The 20,588-nt window shown below is 61.7% G+C and overlaps 1 protein-coding gene across 3 annotated transcripts; it reads right to left on the bottom strand.

Moving 5' to 3' along the window:
• Positions 1-94: 94 nt before the first annotated feature.
• EVPL (envoplakin) lies at positions 95-16,982 on the bottom strand. Of its 3 annotated transcripts, none has more exons than XM_060135819.1 (22): positions 16,710-16,982; positions 14,296-14,395; positions 13,805-13,959; positions 13,568-13,684; positions 12,684-12,813; positions 12,449-12,487; positions 12,160-12,321; positions 11,972-12,079; positions 11,680-11,775; positions 10,597-10,719; positions 9,770-9,916; positions 9,305-9,459; positions 9,045-9,142; positions 8,578-8,750; positions 7,071-7,249; positions 6,845-6,983; positions 6,520-6,713; positions 5,820-5,970; positions 4,979-5,062; positions 4,713-4,823; positions 4,515-4,607; positions 95-3,786 (listed from the first exon to the last, which is right to left on the bottom strand). In XM_060135819.1, the coding sequence occupies exons 1-22, from the start codon at positions 16,805-16,807 to the stop codon at positions 346-348; spliced, it is 6,093 nt and encodes a 2,030-aa protein (XP_059991802.1). In that variant the 5' UTR covers positions 16,808-16,982; the 3' UTR covers positions 95-345. The 3 variants fall into 3 exon arrangements, with proteins under 3 accessions (XP_059991802.1, XP_059991801.1, XP_059991803.1); XM_060135818.1 differs by having other exon boundaries at positions 12,688-12,813; positions 13,568-13,694; positions 16,710-16,981; XM_060135820.1 differs by lacking the exons at positions 14,296-14,395; positions 16,710-16,982 and having other exon boundaries at positions 12,688-12,813; positions 13,805-14,283.
• Positions 16,983-20,588: the final 3,606 nt, after the last annotated feature.

Here is a 20,588-nt window from a genome sequence, read left to right as displayed (position 1 = left end):
CAGGGCCAGCTGGGCATGTCCACTCCCCAGGACCCAAGCAGTGCTGTCCCTCGTGCTCATGCCGCAGACGAATCGACTCTTATGTTCCCAGATGTGAACAAGACGCCAGGAGAATTCGTTTATTGGAAGCACTGAGTTGAGGGAGGAGGGAGGAAAACAGAACTGCTGATCTCCATCCAGGTCAGGGGATGGACTGGGCACCAAAGTCAGGGGAGGGAGCCCAACACCGAGAGTCAGTCAGACAGAGGGAAGAGCCAGCCCCTCGATCGGGCTGCTCTGGGGGCAGGGGTGCATGCATCCTACCCGCCCCCCTCACACACGCTCCTGTGACTGCTTTGGCCTCCGTCAGTGCAGGGAGCGCAGGCCAGTGCGGGAGGCCGAGCGGTAGCAGTGGTACCCCTCCAGCGAGGCTGGGAGGAGCAGCAGGCCGCTCAGGGGGTCCTTCCGGCAGCGCCCCATGGCCTCCTTGTAGCTCAGCCGTTCCTTGGAGATGGGGTCTGTCAAATCCTTCTCGTAGCTGGCCTCGTCCTGCAGGAGCTGGGCCAGCTCTTCACTGATCATGCCGGAGAGCATGGCCTGCGCGATGGGGATGCGGCCCGTCCTCTTGGGGTCGATGAGCCCTCCGGTCAGGTGCTGCACCCGCAGGTGCGGGAGCATGCTCTCCTGGGGCATCCAGCCCTTCTGAATGGCCTCGCTCACCGACAGCCTCTTCTTGGTGACGGGGTCCTCGATGCCGGTGAAGCCCTTCTGGGCATTGAGCAGCCTCTGCAAGGAGCTGTTCTCGATCAGTCCCCTCTCCACAGCCTTGTGCACGGAGTAGCGCTCCCGGCTGAGGAGGTCCACGATGCCCCCCGTGGCTGCCTGCGCCTCCAGCAGCTTCTGCCCGGTAATGGGGTCCAGCATGTTCTTGGCCACGGCTATCTTGATGGTGACCTTGTTGTCCGTGGTTGTGTCGTAGACGCCGGCGATGGGGAAGTTGTCCTCGCTGAGCCTGAGAGAGAAGCTGGGAGAGAAGAATCTGGTGCTCTGGGGGGCCGGGGAGGCCAGTGGGGACTTGGAGATGATGGTGCCGATGGAGAGCGGGGAGCAGGGCTTGGTCTCCCCGGCCACGAGCAGGGCGAACTCGCTGATGGGCAGGTGGCCGTCCGTGTAGAGATGGTACTCCTCCTTGGAGATGCGCCGGCAGCGCAGGGCGGCCTCGATGGAGTACTGCTTCCCGCTCTTGCGGTCCAGGAGCACAGACTCCTCCCCACGGGGACCCAAGGTGGTGACCTCCTCCCAGTCACACTCGAGCTCCTGCAGCTGGAGGTACTGGCCTCGGTCGATGATGCCCCTCTTGTAGGCCTCGTACGGGGACATGTCCTTCCCCGTCTCGGGCTCCAAGATGGAGATCTTGGTGGAGAGGTTGGTCTCTCGCGTCTGGGTCTCCTGGCTGAGCTCCTCCCGGCTCACCTTGGTGTGGAGGTCCCGGAGGGTCCTCTCCTTCTCGTAGATCTGGTCCTTCTCGCGGAGGATGGCCGTCTCGAGCCGCGAGAGCTCGTGGCCCCGCTGGGCTGCCCTCTGCCGCTCGCTCTCTGCCTTCCGGCCGAACAGCTTCGACTCCTCCTGCAGGCTCAGCACCTGCTGCTGCTTCTGCGTCTCCAGCTCCCGCAGCTTCTCCTGCAGCTGCCTGCACTCCTGGCTCTTCTGGTCCCGGGCCTCCTGGAGCTCGGCTTCCTCCTGCGACCAGGTCCTCCTCAGCGCCTCTGCCCGCTCTATCTGCTCCCGCAGGCGCCTCGCCGCCTCCTCCCGGCTCTGCCGGGTTGCGCGCTCCCTGTTGAGCATCTCCCATACCCAGGAACGCTCTCCCTCCAGGACCGGGTCTTTCTCCACTCTGATCACTTCCTTGTAGATGGTCTTCTCCTGCGGTTTGGTTTTCTGGAGCACGTCGATCTGCACCTGCAGCTTCTCGCACTCCCGACGCAACTCGGTCACCTGGGTCTTCTCCTGGTCCAGGTCCTGCCGCTGGCCTTCCACAGACTTCTCCAGGTCTGGGTCCTTCTCCAGCTGGACCACCTCCTCTATGATGACCTTCTCCTGCACCGCGGGAGGCCGCTTCTGCAGCTCCTGGACCCTCAGGGTCAGCTGCCGCAGCTCCATCTCCACGGCCAGCTTCTTGCCGCAGTCCTCCCAGGAGCTGAGCAGGCCCTCGTCCTCCTGCACAGCGGCCCGCAGCTGCTGCACCTCCCGCTCCAGCTGCCGCCGCCGGCCCGCCTCCTCATCGAGGCTCCGGCTCAGCCGGCTGTGCTCCTCGCGGCGCTTCGGGTCCCTCCGGGTGACCACCACCTCCTGCACCACCACCTTCTCCTCGGGCCGCCTCCGCTCCAGCAGCAGGTACTTGTTCTGCAGCTCGGAGACCGTGTCCTCGGTCGTCCGTCGCTTCTGGGCCGCCTCCCGCAGCTCCTGGCGCAGCCGCTGGGCCTCCTGCTCCAGGACCGGGTCCTTCTCATGGCGCACCACCTCCTTGTTCACCGTCTTGGTCTCCACCTTGGAGCGCTCCCGTCTCCACTCGTCGCGCTCCCCCTGCAGCCGGATGAGCTGCTCCTGGGCCCGCCCGCTGCCGTTGACCAGCTCGTTGAGCTGGGCCTTCAGGTGGTCCATCTCCCGCAGCACCTCCGGGCTCCTCTCGTGCCTCACCACCTCCTGCGTCACCTGCTTGTACTCCACCACGGGCTTCTGCGCCCGCAGGACCGCCAGCTCGGACAGCAGCCGCCCCGCCGCCTCCTCCACGCTGCCCCTCCTGCGGGCAGTCTCCTGCAGCTGGGCCCTGAGCCGCGCCATCTCCTGCTCCGTCTCCGGATCCACCTGGAAGATCTCGTGGACACGCTCCTGCAGATCCACCCTGGGCTTCTGCTTCTCCTCCGCGCTGTGCTTGCCGCGCAGCTCCTGCAGCTCCCCGGCCAGCGCCTCGTTCTCCCGCCTCTCCGCCTCCAGGCAGCTCCTCAGCCTGGACGCCTCTTGGAGGAGGCCTGGGTCCTGCTCCACCCTCTTCACCTCCTTCACGATCACCTTCGGCTGCACGGCGCGGATTGCCTGCTCCAGCTCCGCGATGCGAGCCTGCAGCCCGGCCACGGCTGCCTCCGCCCCCTTCCTCTGCGCCGCGTCCTCCTGTACCTGCAGCCTCAGGGCCTGGGCTGCCTTGACCATTTCCAGGTCCTTCTCCACCTTGACCACTTCCTTCAGCACGACCTTCTCCTTCACGCTCACCTTCTTCTGCTCAAGGGCCAGCAGCTCCGTCTTCAGCGCCTCCAGTTGGGCCAAGATGGCGGAGTTCTCCCCCCGCAGGAGCTGGATCTCGCTGCTGAGCTGGGCCGCCTGGCTGTCCAGGCCAGGGTCCCTCTCGATCTGGGTGACCTCCTTGGTCAGCAGGTGAGGCTGCGTGGCCTTCCTCTGGTTCTCTAGCTGCATGACCTTCTGGGCCGCCGCCTCCAGATCTGCCTGCAGGCCAGCCCGCTTCTTGCCCTCGTCCTCCACCTGGGACTTCACCCTGGACAGGTTGCTCTCCAGCTGGGGGTCCCGGGAGAACTCCACCACTTCCTTCTCCTCCAGTTTCTCCAAGGGCTGCTGGGTCTTCAGTTGCAGCAGCTGGTTCCTCTGCTCCTCTAGCTCGTGCTGCACCTGGGCCACCCGCTTCCTCTCCTCCTCCAGCTGGGACTTCAGGGCCTCTGACTCCCTCTGGGCTCGGGCTGGGCTCTCAGACCCCTGCCGTGAGTCACGGGTCACCTGGATGTCTTCACTGAGCTCCTTCTGCAGGGTGAGAGGAAGGGGGGGAGTCCTGGGGTGAGGGGAGGAAAGGGATAAGCCCACCACACCCTCCTGAGATCAGGACCCTCCCCTGCTTCCTGAGACTTCCTAGTAGGTCCTGGGAGGTGGGACTGAAGACCTGGGATGCTTGGAGGCGGGATTTTGAGAGGCTCCATCAATGCCCAGGATGTTAGGATTCAAGGCAGCGTTCAGGCCGCGTTTGCACTAGAACGTGCAAATAGGAAGGTCCTCCCTTCCTCAACTTTCCCCCTTCCACTTCCACCCAGGCTCCCAGAAATGGGCCTGCACTCCTCTGGGGGACCCTGGAGTACACCTCTGGGTGGGAAGAAGCTGGCCAGTCCTTTGGCCAGTCACCAAGAGTCATGGAGAGCACCTGCCTCCTGGTCTCTCAGGGATGGAGACCTAGGTGGCCTCTCGCCCACTGGGGCTGGATCCTAGGCTGAAGACTTCGTGGGGATTCTCTCCCGTCCCCACCGGAGCACTGCCCAGTGGCGAAGCTGCGACCGCACTGAATGACATCTCCTGGTACTAACTCTGACATGGTCACCAGCCTGTAAGAGCTGCTGGGGGAGGAAGGAAGCAGCCCCTCGCTCAGGCTGCTGAGCTGTCCCGGGGCTGCAGGCTGCAGTGGGGGGAGGAAGGGGCGTCTGCCAGGTCAGCCACCGGGCCAGGCTGCCTAGTGCGGGAGCGGATGGGCCTCACCCCCATACCTTCTCCAGAATCTTTCCGGCGAACTCCAGCTGGTGCAGTTGCTGCTGGTGCATGGCTGCAACCTCAGCGTAGGCCTTCATCAGGTTCTTCTCCTGGAGAGGCCACAGGGAGGTGGGGGAGGGCGGTGTCAGCTCCCGCCTGAGAGGCTGCGGAGCCCGGCGGTGTTGAGGAATGAGGGATACAGAGCCCGGGCTCACCTGGGCCTGGATGCTCTCCTGCAGGGGAGCCACTCGGGGTCTCTTGGGGGCTGACCCCGCCTGGGTGGGCTCCAGGGAGCAGCGGTAGGTGTCTGCCTGCAGCTCATAGTCCTGAGCAGCGGGGGGGAAAGGACAACAGGCTGGCCGTCAGTGGGGGAGGTGGGGGGAGGGGGAGGAGGGGACTGTCGGAGGGAGGGAGGGAGGGAGGGAGGGAGGGAGGGTGGGTGGGTGGGAGATAAAAGGGACAAGCTGAAGTAACTGCTTACCTGGAGGGCCGCCTGCAGTTGCTGGGAGAGGCGGGATGCCATGGCCTTGTCCTGCTCTCGGCCCTGGATCTCCTGCAGCAGCCTCTGCCGAGGCAGAAGGGAAATTCAGGAAACACCGCTCACCTGGACTTTCCTCCACTCACCTGGACTCTCCTCCAGCCCGGCGCCTCCAGGGCCTCAGGCAGCCAGCACCGCCCAGAGGCGGGAAGGGCTCTGCGGGAAACTGCCTTTTCCCGGTGTGCTCCACCGTGGCCTCTGCTCAGGACATTTCACCCCTCCACACACACACCTGGCCATGCTAGTTATTCCTCAGGCCTCAGCCTGGGTGTCAGTTCCTTCCAGACTGCCTGCCCCGACGCCCCTGCATGTCCCGCAATGGGCTCCCACAGCGCTCTGGCTTCTCCACCAAAGTACTTAGCAGTGGGCCTGGATGCACCGGCCTGGGATGCACCGGCCTCCGCCTCAGACTGGGGGCTGCCCGAGGGCCGGGCTGTACCCCTGCCCCTGGGTCATTACCAGCATGTAATAGGGGCTTGGCAAGTATGAGGAAGAGGATGCAGTAGGAGTTGGAACCCTCAGGAGCATAAGGCCCGCTGTCCACCTCGGACCAGACAGAGAAGGGTTGGCTGTTTCTGTGGGCAAATTGGAGCATTTGGGGTGGCGGGTGTGACACAAGGCCTCTGAGGTCTGAGCTTTGAGGTCATTAAAACACTGGCCACTAGAGGGCCACGTGCACACAGGCAGCTCTCCCTGATGGGGAGGTGGCCCGGGAAAGGGATGTGGCTTGAGGGCCCAGCTCTGGGTACCGGCCCCCAGGTCGCCTGCAGCCCCAGATCCTCACCTTCTGCACCTGCAGCTTGTAGGCAATCTGGCTGGGCCCGTCTCTGGGCCGCATCTCGTTGCGGGGCAGGTGCTCCAGCCAGGAGTTCAGGTTGTCCCTGCAGTTCTTGAACCGCTGGTAGGTGAGGCCAGCGTCCTGCACCATCTTCTCCCTGCAGGAGGACGAGGCCCAGAGCAGAGGTGAGAGCTGCCCTCAGGGGACAGGTGAGGGGTGCACGGAGGAGGCTGGTGGGTGCCTCCCTCCCTGGGACAGGTCAGGAGGGCTGAGTGACCCACCATGCCGATCCCCTAACTCTGGCCCTGTGCTGGAGCTGGGCATTCAGAGATGGACCGGACACTCTCTGCCAGGTACCACCTGGGAGGTCGGTGCCGTTATTATCCCTTTTTTCTTCCTTTTTTAATTTATATGGATGTGCCGGGTCTTAGTTGTGGCACATGGGATCTTCGTTGCTGTATGCGGGATCTTTAGTTTTGGCACGTGGGATCTAGTTTCCCGACCAGGGATCAAACCCGGGCCCCCTGCATCGGGAGCGTGGAGTTTTAACCACTGGACTGCCAGGGAAGTCCTCCATCCCATTTTAGAGGTCAGGAAACTGAACCTCAGAGAGGTGAAGTCGCCAGTCCAAGGTTACACAGCTCACCAGCCGTGGCCACCGTGCCCCGTGGGGCTGTGCCATGAGCCGCGATGGCCCAGCACTCACCGCAGGTCCAGCTGGTCACCCACGGAGTGGTAGCGGTCCGTGAGGGCCCGCACCTGGCGCTGCTGGCGCGGCAGGTCTTGGCAGAACTCATGGAAATTACTGTGCAGCGTGCCGCACGTGCGCTCGGCGGCCTTCAGCTGGCGGTGCAGCCCCAGCACGCAGGCCTGCTGCTCCAGCAGCTCCCTCCGCCGGCGCTGGGGCAGGAGGGGACACAGCGCGAGGCACCCTTATGGTTCGGTCGTATGCCACGTCCACCCTCCACCTGCCCTCAAATGCTTGGTCAGGCTGTGGCCCCCTTCTGCCAGGGGGCCACCCAGCCCCTCACCTGCAGCTCGCTGACCCTCTCCTGCAACGCGCCTGGGTCTGCAGGGATGGGGGCCTCCTGCACCAGGGTGGACTCGAAGCCTCGGATGACCCTGTCCGCATCCCGGATCTGCCGCTCCAGACCCAGGGCAGCCTTGGCTCTGCCACAGAGGAGGCCAAGGGTCAGACACCCCCTTGGCCACACCCATATGACCTCGCCCAGCGGCCCCCATCCCCAGAGCACTCACTTCTCCCTGTAGAGTCTGCAGAGAACCTGCACGTCACTGTACTTGTTCTTGACGTTGCTGAGGACCACGGGTAGGTGCAGGGCGGCGGGGCCCGCAGGCTGCCCTGACAGAAACGCCTCACACTCCTGCTGGGCTGCCGCCTTCTCTGCTCCCAGGCTCTGCAGCCGCTGGGCCATGCCCTGGGGTGGGGCGGGGCTCAGGATCTCTGCTCTGGGCGGGTGGCTTCCACCCAGCCCTCCTGCCATGTCAACCTAACTCTGCCCATGAGGCCCGAGAGTGTGGTGCGGACGTGCTCAGTCTCAGTTCCCAGGTAGATGACTGTGGGCGGTTAACCTCTCTGACCCTCAGTCTCCTCGTCTACAGAATGCTCGATGGGAGGTTGAGACGAGACCCTGTGAGTCAGGAGCTCTTGCCCACCTTGGTCTTCATGTCACTCTCCTGTTCACAAAACCTTCAGTTCCCTGACCCCTCGCTCCAGGTCAGGCAGCAAAGCCCTAGCTCCATCCACTTGGGGTTATTGCGTTGATTCTGTTATCAGTTATTCACTCATCTAGTCCATAAGCCACTGGTGCCGACTCCATGCCGTGCACTGCCTCCTTTCCAGGTAAACTGGACCCCCAACACCCCTGACGCTGTGACTTCAAAACCTAAGGACCTATTTGGAGACTGCCAGGTCCCAGCGCAGTGGTAACCAGGGCCTGGCGTGGGCAGAGGCATCGTTGAGGCCGTGTTACCACACAGTGCCTCCTTCTGCCACTCCTGCTTCCTCCCCGTGCCGCCCCAGGACCCCATCTGCAGCACCTTTCCCACCTCTGGAGCCCTCCCGCCCCCAGCCAGCGCTCTGAACCAGCTGAAATGCTACGAAACACTGCAGAGTGAAAATAACAAGTTGCACAATAACGTGAACGTGCTTCAACTTTTTAAAAACTATATCCAAACGATATATTTGAGTAGAAACTGGTTTGAAAGGATACAATCCAAACTGCTGCCCCCCAGGTGGGGGGAGGGGCAGCTTTCACTGTTAGCACTTCTGAGTCCTTTTGTGATCATGTTTATACTCCTGCAGCCTCTCCAGGGAGGCTCCCTGCCAGCCACCCGGGAGAAACCACCCCTGAGATGCTCCAGGCTTCCTGCTGCTCTCAGGACTCTCGCCAGAACACCCCTCCAGCGTGGGGTACAGGGCCTTTACTCTGAGCCCTGCCCCTCTAGAATCTTCCTGGGCCTTGCTATACTTCATCCTCAGGACACCCAGACGAGCTGGGTATTATTGTGCCTTTTTTCAGGGATGAGGAAACCAAGGCCCAGAGAGGCTGAGTGAATTGCCCAAAGTCACAGAGCCAGTCAGTGGAGGAGCCAGGATGGGAACCAGCTTGCGTGAGTTATGGACTGTCCACTCCCTTCTTCCACCTCGGGGCCCCATGGCTGCTCCCACACTTGCCTCGTCTTTACTTTGTGCACGCCCCCAGGGCCGGACCACTTCTTATCCCAGCTGCCCTGGTTCACCCACCTTGTGGCTTTGGATGCGGCCCTCCAGGTCCTCCAGTGGTGTGGTGTGGCTCAACGGGGCCCGGATCCAGGTCAGCACCTGCTTCTCTATCTGCCCCAGGTCCTCCTCCAGCCGGGTCATCTGTGTCAGGAGCTTCTGGGCCTGTGGGTCGGCTGGGGCTGAGCTGGTTGGAGCTGGGGGAAAAGAGTGCCTGTGAGGGTCCAGAGCCTACCTCACGTCTGCCTGTCTGCTTGGTTGGCCCCTCCCTGAGTGCCTGCAGAGGGTCCTGTGTGGGGTAGGGTGGGAGGGCCATGGGCAGGGAGGGACATCCCCAGGGGCTTCCCAACCCAGGAGATGGAATCCCCAGAGCAGAAACCCTTAATTCAGGGTCACCCCCTGCCCATGGCAGCCCTCACAGTGACCAGAGTCGAGTCTACTCCCTCTGTCCCAATAGTGCCTCCCCCTGTTCCCTGGCCAGCCCTCGGTACCCTTCTGGCTAGGCTGTAAGGGCTCCGCAGCACTGGCCTTCAGGCGGCTCTGGACTGTGGTCAGTTTCTGCTTCAGGGCCTGCAGCTCCGAGGCCAGCCTGGAACAAGGAGGAGATCAGAGAAGGACGTCCCTCCACTCTCTCCCCTCGGCCCCAGCAGTCACTGGTCCAGGCGAAGGCCGGGCAATGGCCTCAAACCACAGGGCCCGTTCTGGGCCCACAGCCTGCCTCCTGCCCCTGTGGATCCCCAGGCAGACTCACCTGGAGGCCCTGGCCATGGCTTCAGGGTCCGGAGCTGGGATGCAGAAGCAGGCGGCTGGGGCACATTTGGTCTCGCCTGCCGGGCCCTGGACCAGCCAGGTGTGCGGATCAGTGTTGTCCATCAGCGTATACCGCTCGCCCTGCAGCAGCTGCACCTAGGGGGCAGGTGGGGAGGGGCTTATGCAGGCTCAGGGGCCGGGATGGAGAAGGGATCAAGGCCAAGGTGGGTAGAGGCTGGGGACGGGGACAGGTAGAGGAACAGGAGCTGGGGCAGGGGTGCTGGGGTAGGGACAGGGACAAGCTAGAGGCAGGACAGGGCTTGGAGAGGGGTAGTGCTCGGGCAGGGGTGGGGGGTGGGGGGGGCGGGGGCAGTGGCAGGAGTGGGTAGGATGGGGAGGGGAGGGACTGGAGGGGGCAGGGGTGGGGTGGGCGGGGCCGGAGGAGCTGGGCAGGCAGAGACTGTACTTCTCCCGTGTCCCAGTCACAGATGCTGTCCACGTGCAGGGACTGCTGGGGTGGTTTCCTCCGCTGCGGCAGAGGGGCCACCTCCTGGCTCCGCAGCTGCAGGTCCCCAACAGCCTTTTCGGCCACAGCCAGCTGTTTCTCCTCTGCCTGCAGGGACCCAGACAATGGGGGCTCAGGCCAGCCCCATACGTGCCCCCCAGGAGGGCCGGGGAGGGGTCTGGCCCTCATGAAGACAAGGTCTCTTTTTTTTTTTTAATTTATTACTATTATATTTTGCGGTATGCGTGCCTCTCACTGTTGTGGCCTCTCCCGTTGCGGAGCACAGGCTCCGGATGTGCAGGCTCAGCGGCCATGCCTCACGGGCCCAGCCGCTCCGCGGCATGTGGGATCTTCCCAGACCGGGGCACGAACCCGCGTCCGCTGCATTGGCAGGCGGACTCTCAACCACTGCACCACCAGGGAAGCCCAAGACAGGGTCTCTTAGTCAGCAAAGTAAAAGGAGCCCCTCCCAGGGCACCCAGGATCCTAGGGCCTGCTGGTTGGGGTGGGGTGGGGTAGGGGGCTGCCCAGCATCACCCAGGCCTGCAGAGTGGGAGCTGGAGGGGCCTCAGAGCTCTTCTGGGCAGCCCCTGTCACATTGCCGATGAGGAAACTGAGGTCCAGAGGTGGTAACAGACCAGGCTCCTCCTGCTGCAGCAGACCTCCTTCTCCTGCTCCCAAGGCTGGGGCTCCGGGCAGGACTACGTACCCGGGAGGCCTGAGGCCCAGACACACAGGCAGGCCCCGTTCCCAGGAGTGGGTGCAGGGGCTGGGTGGGGCCATCTCACCTCCAGCTGCAGCAGCTCTGTTGGGGCGCCAGGTGGGCCCCCCGGGGCAGGGCTGTACTGGGCGTCCAGGCTGGAGTTGAGCTTTGCCAGGGTCTGGCTGACAGAGTCGGCCTCTTCCTGGAACTGAGGTCGGTGGGTGGTCAGGGGCAGAGCTGGGGCACCCGCTGCCCTAGGGCACCCCGCAAAGCAGCTAAATGCAAACCGCTTAAACCCAAACTGCCACTTGCTGTCGGTCTTTCTACCCAGGCAGTGCAGTCTTTTTAACTAAAGTGCTCTGCAAATCAGGCATTTTGAGGTCACTGAACTTAATTTCTTTTAGTGTCGTAAAACACTTTGGTTTTCGTCCTTCCTGCACAGATGAAGGGCAGTGCCCCTCCCGCCTCACTCTAGCACCTGGAGTCCTGGCTGGGACCCCGGGTGCCCAGGGTGCCTCAGAGTAGAAGCTGGGAGTGTGCTTTAAAGAAACATCCTACAGTTGGGTGATATTACGGAATTCTCATCAGTGGGTGTGATACTGGTATTGTGGATATATAGAAAAATGCCTTTTAAAAAAAAGAAAAGGGAAGAAAAAAATCCTTGGCTTTTGTCTTTCTCAAAGTATAATAAACCATTTTAGCTGGAAATTATTAAAAAAAGAAGTCCCTGTTGTATATATACATTTTTAAATTTTTTTCTTTTTTTCTTTTTCTATCTGTAAGTCTATTATATCAATGTTTGTCAACCCTTGTTTCATTATTGTCCCTTCTAAGGAGTTTTTTAGACATTTTTTTCCTTACTTTCCCCATTGTCGCCATGAAATTTTAGTATTATAGATATGTTGTATATCCTTTACGTATGTATATCTGTGATTTATGCATAAAAAAAGATTTTTTTTTTTCGCCCACGAGAACCAACTTTCATCCCCCAGGAGTGATATCACCCTGTTGAGAATGTATGTGTGACATTATTTTCCCCCTGGGAACTAGTCACAACAACACAGCTGTCTTTTTTATTCGGTGCCTTGACACCCGAGATGAGAGCGTGTCCTCCGGCGTCCTCCAGACACACCCCCGTCCCCCTGCCCGGCCCTGTCCGCAGGCTCACCCGGCAGTAATCCTCCACGTGCTGCAGTTGGCTCTCCTGGCAGATGCACAGGTTCAGGAAGTTCTGCCACTCCAACTTCAGGGCCTCCTGGTGGGCCTGGGGGCAGAAGCACGGAGTCCTCAGACCGTGCCCCGACCTGGTCCATCCACCCGCCCACCCACTCTGCTGGCCCTGCCCACTGTCCCCCACCCGGCTGGTGTCTCCCTCTCCGTCTTCCCAGCCTCCCTGGGAAGCTCCCCAAGTGAGGGAGTTAGGGTCCCCGAGGCAGCAGGGAGTGTGTGGGCCTTCGCACCCGGATGGGCCCCACGGCCGGGTGCCCGAGCTCCACCAGGCGCTCCCCGTCACGCTCCAGCTGGTTCACGCACTGCTCCTGGCTCAGCAGCTCGTGCTGCCTGAAGTGCTGGGAGAGAGTTGGGGAGCGGGCGGTGAGGACGAGGATGTCCTCGTCCCCCCACCTCGCCCCCACTTGCGCACACTGACCTCGTACTCCCTCCGCACGCCCACGGGGTCTGCCATGAGGTCACTCCAGTCCTGCTGCAGGATGCGCTGCTGCTGCTGGGCCAGGGCGCTCAGCTGGCGCGTGCAGCCCTGCAGGTGTGTGTACAGGCTGTCTAGGCTCTGCCCTCGCCACGAGGCTGCCTTCTGTGCTCGGGCAAGAGGCAGGGAGAGAGAAGGGGTAGCAAGAGGCACCATCACGCTGTGCCCCACTCCCAGCCCGCCCAGCCCGCCAGCCCACCAGCCCGCCAGCCTGTCCCTCCGCCCTGCTCACCAGGAGACCCTGGTATTGCCTCTGGATGCTGGCCGCGTCCTGCCTCGACCAAGGGAGAGAGAACACAAGCGTAGTGAGAGATGGGGTGCAGGGGAGAATGTCCCCACGTCCTGGGCCTCCCGTGCCCCCTCCTCCATCCCTGGCCCTAGAGGGCCAGCCAGGCCTCACTCAGGATCGGATGGGAGAAAGGGAACTGGGACTGGGGCCAAGCAGGGATGTGCGTCCGACAGCTCACCCACCGGCCCTGTGGGGCTCCGCAGCTGCTGCCCATAGGCCTCGATCTCCTTCTGCAGGATGTTGTGCTCGGCGACCTGCTGCTCCAGCTCCACCATGCCCGGCCCATACAGGCCCTCACAGACCTGCTTCTGCAGAAAGGCTGGCCGCTCAGCTCTGCTGCAGGGCCTGGGGCGGGAGCCCTCCTGCACCTACCCTCCCCCTGGCCCCTGGCATCCCCATCGGCAGAGGTGGAGCTGGTCACTGGGGCAGAGGGTGGAGAGGTGGGCGCCTGGGTGAATGGCTGCAGCTCACCCTGGGGAACATGCTATTCTCCAGTGGCCCTGGCCGAGGCCTCAGCATTGCATGACTGAGGACCCTGAATCTCACTGGTCCCCAGGACTCAGGGCTCAGCCTCTGAAAAGTCTCCACGCTCTGCCCTGCCTCCTGCTGGGACACCTCCAGCCTGGCTCCAGGAGCCTGTGCACACCCTGCCCTGTCCATGCTCCCCTGTCCCCTCGTTGTTATCACAGCACCCCTTCTGTCGTGACATCAAAGCACAGTTCCTCACGTGATGCTCAGGGTGCCCGTGACCTGGTTCTGCCTACCTGCCCAGAAAACCCCACTTCCCATCGCACCCCAGGCTTCCTCCAGGTCTCTTCCTTTTCTCTGGAATGTCCTCTCCTCACCACCTCACCCCAACCCAACCGAGCCCTCCCACCTGCAGGAAGCCTTCCCTGACTGCACCGTCGCCTCTGCCCACTCCCTTCCCAGATGGCTAGCTGCCCCCAGGTCCAAGCACGCATCAGCCCCTGACGAAAGGCAGCTCTGGGTTGCCCTGTGGTTGCTGCTGGGTGTGACTTCCAGCTCCTTGAGGCGTCTCCAACTTTGGGGATGGCTCCTGACCTGCTTCTGCTCCAGCACCCGTGCCCAGTCGACCCCGGGCCCCACGTCTGGCGGCAACACCATCCTCTCATACAGGGCGCGGTACTCGGAACACTCCTGGGCCACCCGCTCATGCAGCTGCTTGATGCTGCCAAGGAAGTGGCCAACAGGTCGGAGCTGGGCCCGGGGCTCCCCCCGGACCCCCGGCGCCTCCATCCTTGAGCCCCAGCCCCCCGCCGCCGCCCCCACCCCACTCACTCCTTCTCGATCTCCTCGGCCTGCAGGTGCTTGAGCCGCCGGGCCTTGTCCACGTCCAGGAAGAGGCTCTTCAGCAGCTCCTCGGCCTCCTTCAGGCTACAGCCCACCTCCCCCTGGTGCTGCAGGGCCTGGCCCTGCTCACTGTGCTGCCGGTCCTGCGGCAGCAGATAGCATCCTCACTGCCCGCCGCTGCTGCCTGAGCCCCGCCCTGAGGGACTCTGGCCACACTGGCAGAGGGCAGGGCATGGGCACCTGCGGGGTGGACTCAGGACACAGGGGAGGCCTGGGCCCCGCCCCTTTGACCCTCCAGGTTAGGAGCCCGACAGAGAAGGAGGGATAAGCCCTCTCTCCCACTGTGTTTGGAGAGTGGCCAGGGAAGGACTGGACTGTCTGTCCACCTTCACCACGACAAGTGGGCACAGGAGGGACCTCCAGGCATGGCCATGGGCCTCCCACGTGCCCACGCCCCGTCATCTGCCCCCAGGCCTCACCTGCTGCAGCCTCTTCTGGGTCTCCAGGATGTCCCTCTCCACCTGGTTGGCTTTGGCCTGCATGCGAGAGATGAGCAGGGCCAGCTCCTTGGTGGCAGCTCTGACGGGTGGTGGGGACAGAGGGCAGCGTGGTTAGAGAAGGTCCCTCTGTTTCCCTTGGGCAGAGGTCTGCCCACCTGGGTGGTGTCCCTTCCTCCGCCTGCCCCGTCCTGCCCTATAGCCGGGCTCACTGCCCTGGAGGGAGGAGTCCAAGACCTGGGGAGCTCTGGCCTCTCTGTAGGAAGCTCTGTGAGATACCCAGTTCTGGGCGGGTAAGCGCTGCCTCCACAGGAGGCTCAGAAAATGGGGGTCCCGGGTGTGCGCGGCACTGCAGAGCCAACCAACCTCCCTGTCCTGGAAGTGTGTCCCCAACCCCGCCTAGCTCCCTGCTGCTCCTTCTGGATGGAGGGCAGGCAGCCCTCAGGAGAGTGAGTGAATCACTGGCTCAGCCCCTAATACCTGACATGGAATGGCTGGATCTTGGGGAGGGGCAGTTGGGCTGGCTGGGGACAGGGGAGCAGCAGCGTGTCCCCCAGCCCAACTTCCATTCACGCCAACCCTGTCTCCCCACCGCTGCCCTGGGCTCTTCCTGTGCCCAGGCTAACAAGCTTCCAGAGGAGACACACAGCACCGGGACAGGGGGAAGCCACGAGACTGCCAGGGCACCCCAACCCTTTCCAGATTTGGGGGTTCAGAGCCCAAACTGGGACCTGACTTGCCCCAGGCCACACAGCCAGGAGCAGAGTATGAGCCTGAACCGGGCTGCCAGGGTCCTTTCCCAGCCTCTGTAGGGCGCCTGCTGTGGAACTGAGCTCACTCTGGAGCCCAGAGGCTCGAGCAGACCTAATAAAAGGCAGAGTGGTCTAAGCCTCAGGAGCACAGCACCCTGTGAGGTCACAGTCCTGGGGAAGGTAAACCTTCACGAGCTGGGCCTTAAACCAGGGGGCAAAGGATAAGCCTCCTCCAAGCAGAGGGGCGGTGACGCAAAGACACAGCCTGAAAGAACTCTGACAGACAGCCTGGTTTTTATCCTTCTCCACTACAGCTGTGTGGTCTTGGGCAAGTTACTTAATCTCTCTGTGCCTGAGGTTCCTCACCTGTAAAGTAAGGCTCTAGTAATATCTACCTCACCGTGTCATTGTGTTAAGAGAACTGATTCATCTGAAGTGTCCTGTGCAGAGTCAACACCCAGTAAGTGTTAGTTTTTATTCCCCTAGAATGTAGGCACTTTGAAGGCAGGGAGGGACCTGTCGGTTCTGTTTACGATGGCATCCCCGGGGCCTACAACAGTCTTGGCACACAGTAGGTGCTCAATAAATATGTGTTGAACAAGCAGATTGCACGAGGGGAATGATGAGCCCTCTTGGGGCGGCTGCAGCCAGAGGACAGGGCCCTAGGGACCGAGCTGCCTGGGAGCCTCCCTGGGGACGGGAGCTCTGGGTCCTGAGCCCTGGGAGAAGCACACTCCACCCTGGGCAGGGCCCAGGAGCCCCAGGGAGGACAGCTCACTCCAGTGAGTCTTAACTGCCGTCCTTCCCGTCTGCCGAGAAGCCCAGCCTCGGAGTCGTCACCCTGATCCCTACTGGGGTGATGGGCCTTTCATCTCCGCTCCCGCCTCCACACCCAGGACCCCACGAGCCGCCACCTCCACCCTGCAGAGGGGCCTGATGGCCAGTGAGTGGGAGAAGGCCAGCCAAGTCTGCAGACTGTGCAGCTCTGGAGAGCCGGGCTGGACCCTGCCGGGAGCTGGGGGAACTGAGAGAGGCTCTGAGGATGTCCGGGGCCCACGGGCCCCTCCGCCTTCCCTCCAGCACCCCCTCCACACACCCACAGGGTGAAGGTATCATCTCAACTCTAATAAAACTCTCAAGGCCCGAGGCGTGAGCCGGGTGGGGAGAGCTGCAGCCTGGAGGTGGGGGCAGCACAGCCCTGCCTCCGGGCACCCCATCTGCCACCTCTCGGCTTCTCCAGCCTCAGTCCTTCTGCCCACCCTGTGCTGTGCCCAGGTCCCAAGGGTCATCACAATCCAAGCGGAGCCTTGAGGGCAGAGCCATGGACAGGGAGACAGTCCCCCAGCCTCCCAGCAGAGGAAGGCAGCTGCTCAGGCCCCCATCCAGCACGTCTGCAGAGCAGCCTTAACCCGTGGCCCTCAGGCCCCCTGGAGAACGTGGGGAGCCCCAGGCCATCTCTGGTCTCCTGCCGGGGCTGGAGCTTGGCCTGCGCCGGTGAGAGAGAGTCCAGCCCCAGGCTCTCGGCCTCAGGACACCTAATGCCGGCACTGGGCTGGCCCCAGCTCTGGGCTGCTTCCCCCAGGTGGCTGGAGCACCTGGGTCTGGCACCACCCGGGCCCCAGCCCCTCCCCCGGCCCTACTCACCGGCTGTGCTTGTTGGGGGACCCCTTGGGGGAGCCTTTGGCCAGGGAGGACTTGGGGGACCCCTTCTCCTGGGAGCCTTTGCTCAGCCCCTTGAACATGGTCGTGAAGGAAGGTGCGGGTTCGGGCTGGGCTTGGCCGGTGATGGCAGGCGGGTGGCAGGCAGCAGGTGTGAGTCCTCGCTGGCTGCTCAGCTGGGCTCTGGCGAGGTGGGGCGGCCGGGCACTGGGCAGGCGGTTTTTGTGCGGCCTCTCCCTGCAGGTGAGGCAGGCCAGTGGCCGGGGCTGTGCGCATGCACCCACGCTTGCCCACACCCCACTCACGCCTGCTCCTGCACAACCAGTTTGGGAGGAAAGGGCACAGCCCAGAGGGTGGGGCGCCCGAGCCTCCCCGACTCTCAGAGGAGGTTTGGACTTGTTACACTCACACGCCCAGAGCCAGGGGGAGTCGGCAGAGATCACACCCAGATGCGGAAATCGCGGGGCCCAGGAGGGACAGGGCTCCAGACAGACGTGCGTGCATATGCACGCGCAGGCTCAGGGACCCAGGCGACCTCAGAGCTTGGGCTCCAGGTTAATAAACACCTCCAACCTGCCCACGCCCCTGCCCACGGCTCGCAGCCTGCCGGGGGTGGGTGGGGGGGCTGCTCCCTGCCAGCTCAGGGTGGGTGGAGGCCCCGGGCTCTCTGCTCACCACCAGGGCGTCCAGGTCTCTGTTCCACGTCCTCCACCGACATGATGGGGCAGCTAGGGGGCATTCACCCCTGGCAAGTGGCACGAAGTACATTTTAAAAGTGGACACCACCCAGCCGGCTCCCCAGAGCACCAGCCCACAGTCCTGCAGCGCGCTTTTCCTGGTGGGCTGGTTATCCCAGCTGTCCACGGCTCCGGGTCCAGATACAGTCAGATGCGCATTGCTGGGATCCTCGGAAGCTTCAGAACAGCGCCAGCGGGGCTGGGACTCCTCCTGGCCCCTCCCCCCAAGGGCCCCCAGCACTAGCCTTCAGGGGCTGCTGAGCCCAGGGTCTGCAGGAGCCTCCTGGGAGCCCACTGTACTTGGGTTTCCTACCTGCCTCTCCTCTCTCCCGAGAAGTGGCCGCTGGTGGCTTTGCTGGAGTCAGATGGAGTGTCTAACAGCAGTGCCAGTGTACTGGTCTTTCCCTCACACTGAGGGCCAGGGAGGTCATCTTGGTAGCTGCCTTCTCCTGGGGTGGCCCCCAGGATCTTCAAGACAGGTGTGGGTTCCTCCATTTCCAGGTACTCATTTCACTGCCCCAGCTCAAGTCCCTTCTATAGATCTAGAGTCATTCCCTGGAACCATTACAGTTTCGGTGGAAGGAGGGTTTGAGGGGGAACAAAGGGGGAGGGATGCAGACAGGCTGGGTTTGGAGCACTGGGACATCCTGGCAGGCCCAGCTGAGGACAGCAAACAACCGGAGAAGAGGTAAGGGTCCCAGCCCACTAGGGAGATCAGGGACAGAGGTCTGAGACTGGCCACGTGCCCCCTAGGGCAGAAAAGGCCCGAGTCCCTTTTGGCTGCATCTCATGAACAACCCATTGAATTTGGCCCTGGAGAAGGGACACAGGAGTCGCCATCTATCCTGGAGGGGGTGGGGCTAACAGTGGTAGTGGCGGTGGGGAGGGCAGCAGGAGGCCTTGACGCAACAAGTAGCAACAGGGATGTAGTGGTTTCCAGCTGTTCTTCTCCCAGATGAGTGTGATGGTGAGATGGAGCCAGATAAGGAAGCCTGGCCCAGAGGCCACTCACCCTCTGCCCCAGCCCCTCTCCCCGTTACTCCTGGGTGACAATTGTCTTCTAACCACTAGCTGCATGCCTGCCATTTACTGTTCTCAGAAAGGGGCCCGTTTGTTGAAATGACTACCGGATTCAGCCACCAGCCCTAACGGCTGGCCTCTCATATCAAACCCAAGAGTCAGCTCATGTTCTTATCTTTGAGATTGGGCAAGTGATAGCAATATCCCAGGAGAGCCAAGACAGGAGACAGCAGCCCTCAGTCCACTGTCCTGTCTCCCCGAGAACTCCAGGCCTTTCTTGGGAGGGGGTGGTCATTGGAGGCGGAGGTCCCAGGGGGGAAAATGTCCAGACTCCAGCCCCAGGAATGGGAGCAGCCAGGGGAGGCCCCACTGGGCTGTGGCCCCCAGGTGGAGGGCAGGCAGTGAGACTGAGATCTGGAACGTTTGAGCTTTGCCTTCTGTCTGCAGAAGCTCCCCTGGAAATAAGTGAGTACCATAGGGGGCCCTCATCCGCCCCAGAGATGAACTGATTCACTGCAAGAAAAACAAGGGCTGAATTCCTGGCCTGTCTAAAGCCAAATCGAATCAGACTCCAGCTCCCAGACAGGGCTGACGTGCCATAGGCATGAACACCCAGGTCTCTGAGCTGGCTGTCATTGCAGGGTGCTCCTATTCAGATAGCAGTAACCCTGGCCCCCCAAGACGAAGGCACAGGAGAAAGGATAGGGACAAAGAAAGATGTAGGGTTTTAAATATCTGAGGGAAGGGGCTTCCCTGGTGGCGCAGTGGTTGAGAGTCCGCCTGCCGATGCAGGGGACGCGGGTTCGTGCCCCGGTCTGGGAGGATCCCACATGTCGCGGAGCGGCTGGGCCCGTGAGCCATGGCCGCTGAGCCTGAGCGTCCGGAGCCTGTGCTCCGCAACGGGAGAGGCCACAACAGTGCGAGGCCCGCGTACTGCAAAAAAAAAAAAAAAAAAAAATCTGAGGAAAAAAAAAGTCGTTCATTTAGAAGGCCGGGATGGAATCACCAGCCTCTGTGGCCACCTGCACTGTCCCAACCCCCTGTCACTCTTGAGCACTTGAAACGTGGCCGGTTTGAATTGAGATGTGCTCTAAGTATAAAATTCACACCGGACTTCAAAGACTTAGCATGAAAAAAGGATGTAAAATACCTCAATAATGTTTTATACTGACTACATGTCAAAATGATCTTTTGCAATATATTGTGTTAAATGAAATGTATTTTAAAAAATGAATTTCACCTATTGCTTTTTAAGTTTTTTTGGCTTATAAACAGCAGAAGTTTATTGCTTACAGTTCTGAAGGCGGGACGTCTGAGGTCTGAGCACCAGCATGGTTGGGTGAGGGCCCTCTTCAGGGTCATGGATTCTCATGCTTTCCTCACATGGTGGAACGGGTGTTGCTATTTTTATTTAATGTGGCTACTAGAAAATTTAAAATTACAGATAAGGCTTGCATTTCTGGCTCACACTGTAATTCCATCAGACAGCTCTGACCCAGAAGCCAGACTGGGTGACCCGTTTCAGCCTTCCCAGGCCTCCTCCTTTTGAACCAGAAAGGAGTCCCAGGACCTGGCAGAATTCTTGTCCCGTCCATGAGGCCTTCCCCTCGCCTGGACTTGCTACCCGCCCTGTGGACTGAGAGGTTTGAAATCCACGGATCCCCAACCTCCTTCCAGCACTGTGGCAGCTCATTCACATGCCCCAGCCTGGCGCTTCCAGGCACGTGATGAGGGCCACTCACAGCTCGTGGGGACCGAGCCCGGAGCAGAAGGGCTGATCAGAGCTGAAAGCAGTGTAGCTCCCGGCTCTGAGGCTGCCATGCACGCATGCAGCTAGGCAACAGGGTGGCAGCTTGGATAGTGTGCCAGGGCTTAAGGTACCCACTCTCTCCTCCAGCTCATGGGGTCCTGCAGGGAGGGGCATTCTCCTCCCTGCTGAAGCAGATGGTGGCAACTGCCTACTTTGCCCTGGGAACTGTAACCTGTCAGGCTTCCATATGCTCCCTGATCAGGACAAGCTTTGCCATCTCAGGAAACTGCCCTCTGTCTGTACAAAAGCTCTGCTACCAGGCCCTTGGAGCTGAGCCAGCTGGTAACCTCTCTTGCC

The sequence above is a fragment of the Lagenorhynchus albirostris genome, chromosome 20 (genome assembly GCF_949774975.1).
Source record: "Lagenorhynchus albirostris chromosome 20, mLagAlb1.1, whole genome shotgun sequence".
Classification (NCBI taxonomy): domain Eukaryota; kingdom Metazoa; phylum Chordata; class Mammalia; order Artiodactyla; family Delphinidae; genus Lagenorhynchus; species Lagenorhynchus albirostris.
The sequence above is the reverse complement of the archived record's forward strand: the minus strand, read 5'-3'. Positions and strand labels throughout refer to the sequence as shown.

Coding starts and splice junctions, on each gene's coding strand:
- EVPL (XM_060135818.1), bottom strand. CDS start 16,807: ATGTTCAAGGGGCTGAGCAAAGGCTCCCAGGAGAAGGGGTCCCCCAAG. Junction 13,695..13,804: donor GCCGAGGAGATCGAGAAGGA/GTGAGTGGGGTG, acceptor CTTCCTTGGCAG/CATCAAGCAGCTGCATGAGC. Junction 6,714..6,844: donor AGAGGGTCAGCGAGCTGCAG/GTGAGGGGCTGG, acceptor CTCCTGCCCCAG/CGCCGGCGGAGGGAGCTGCT.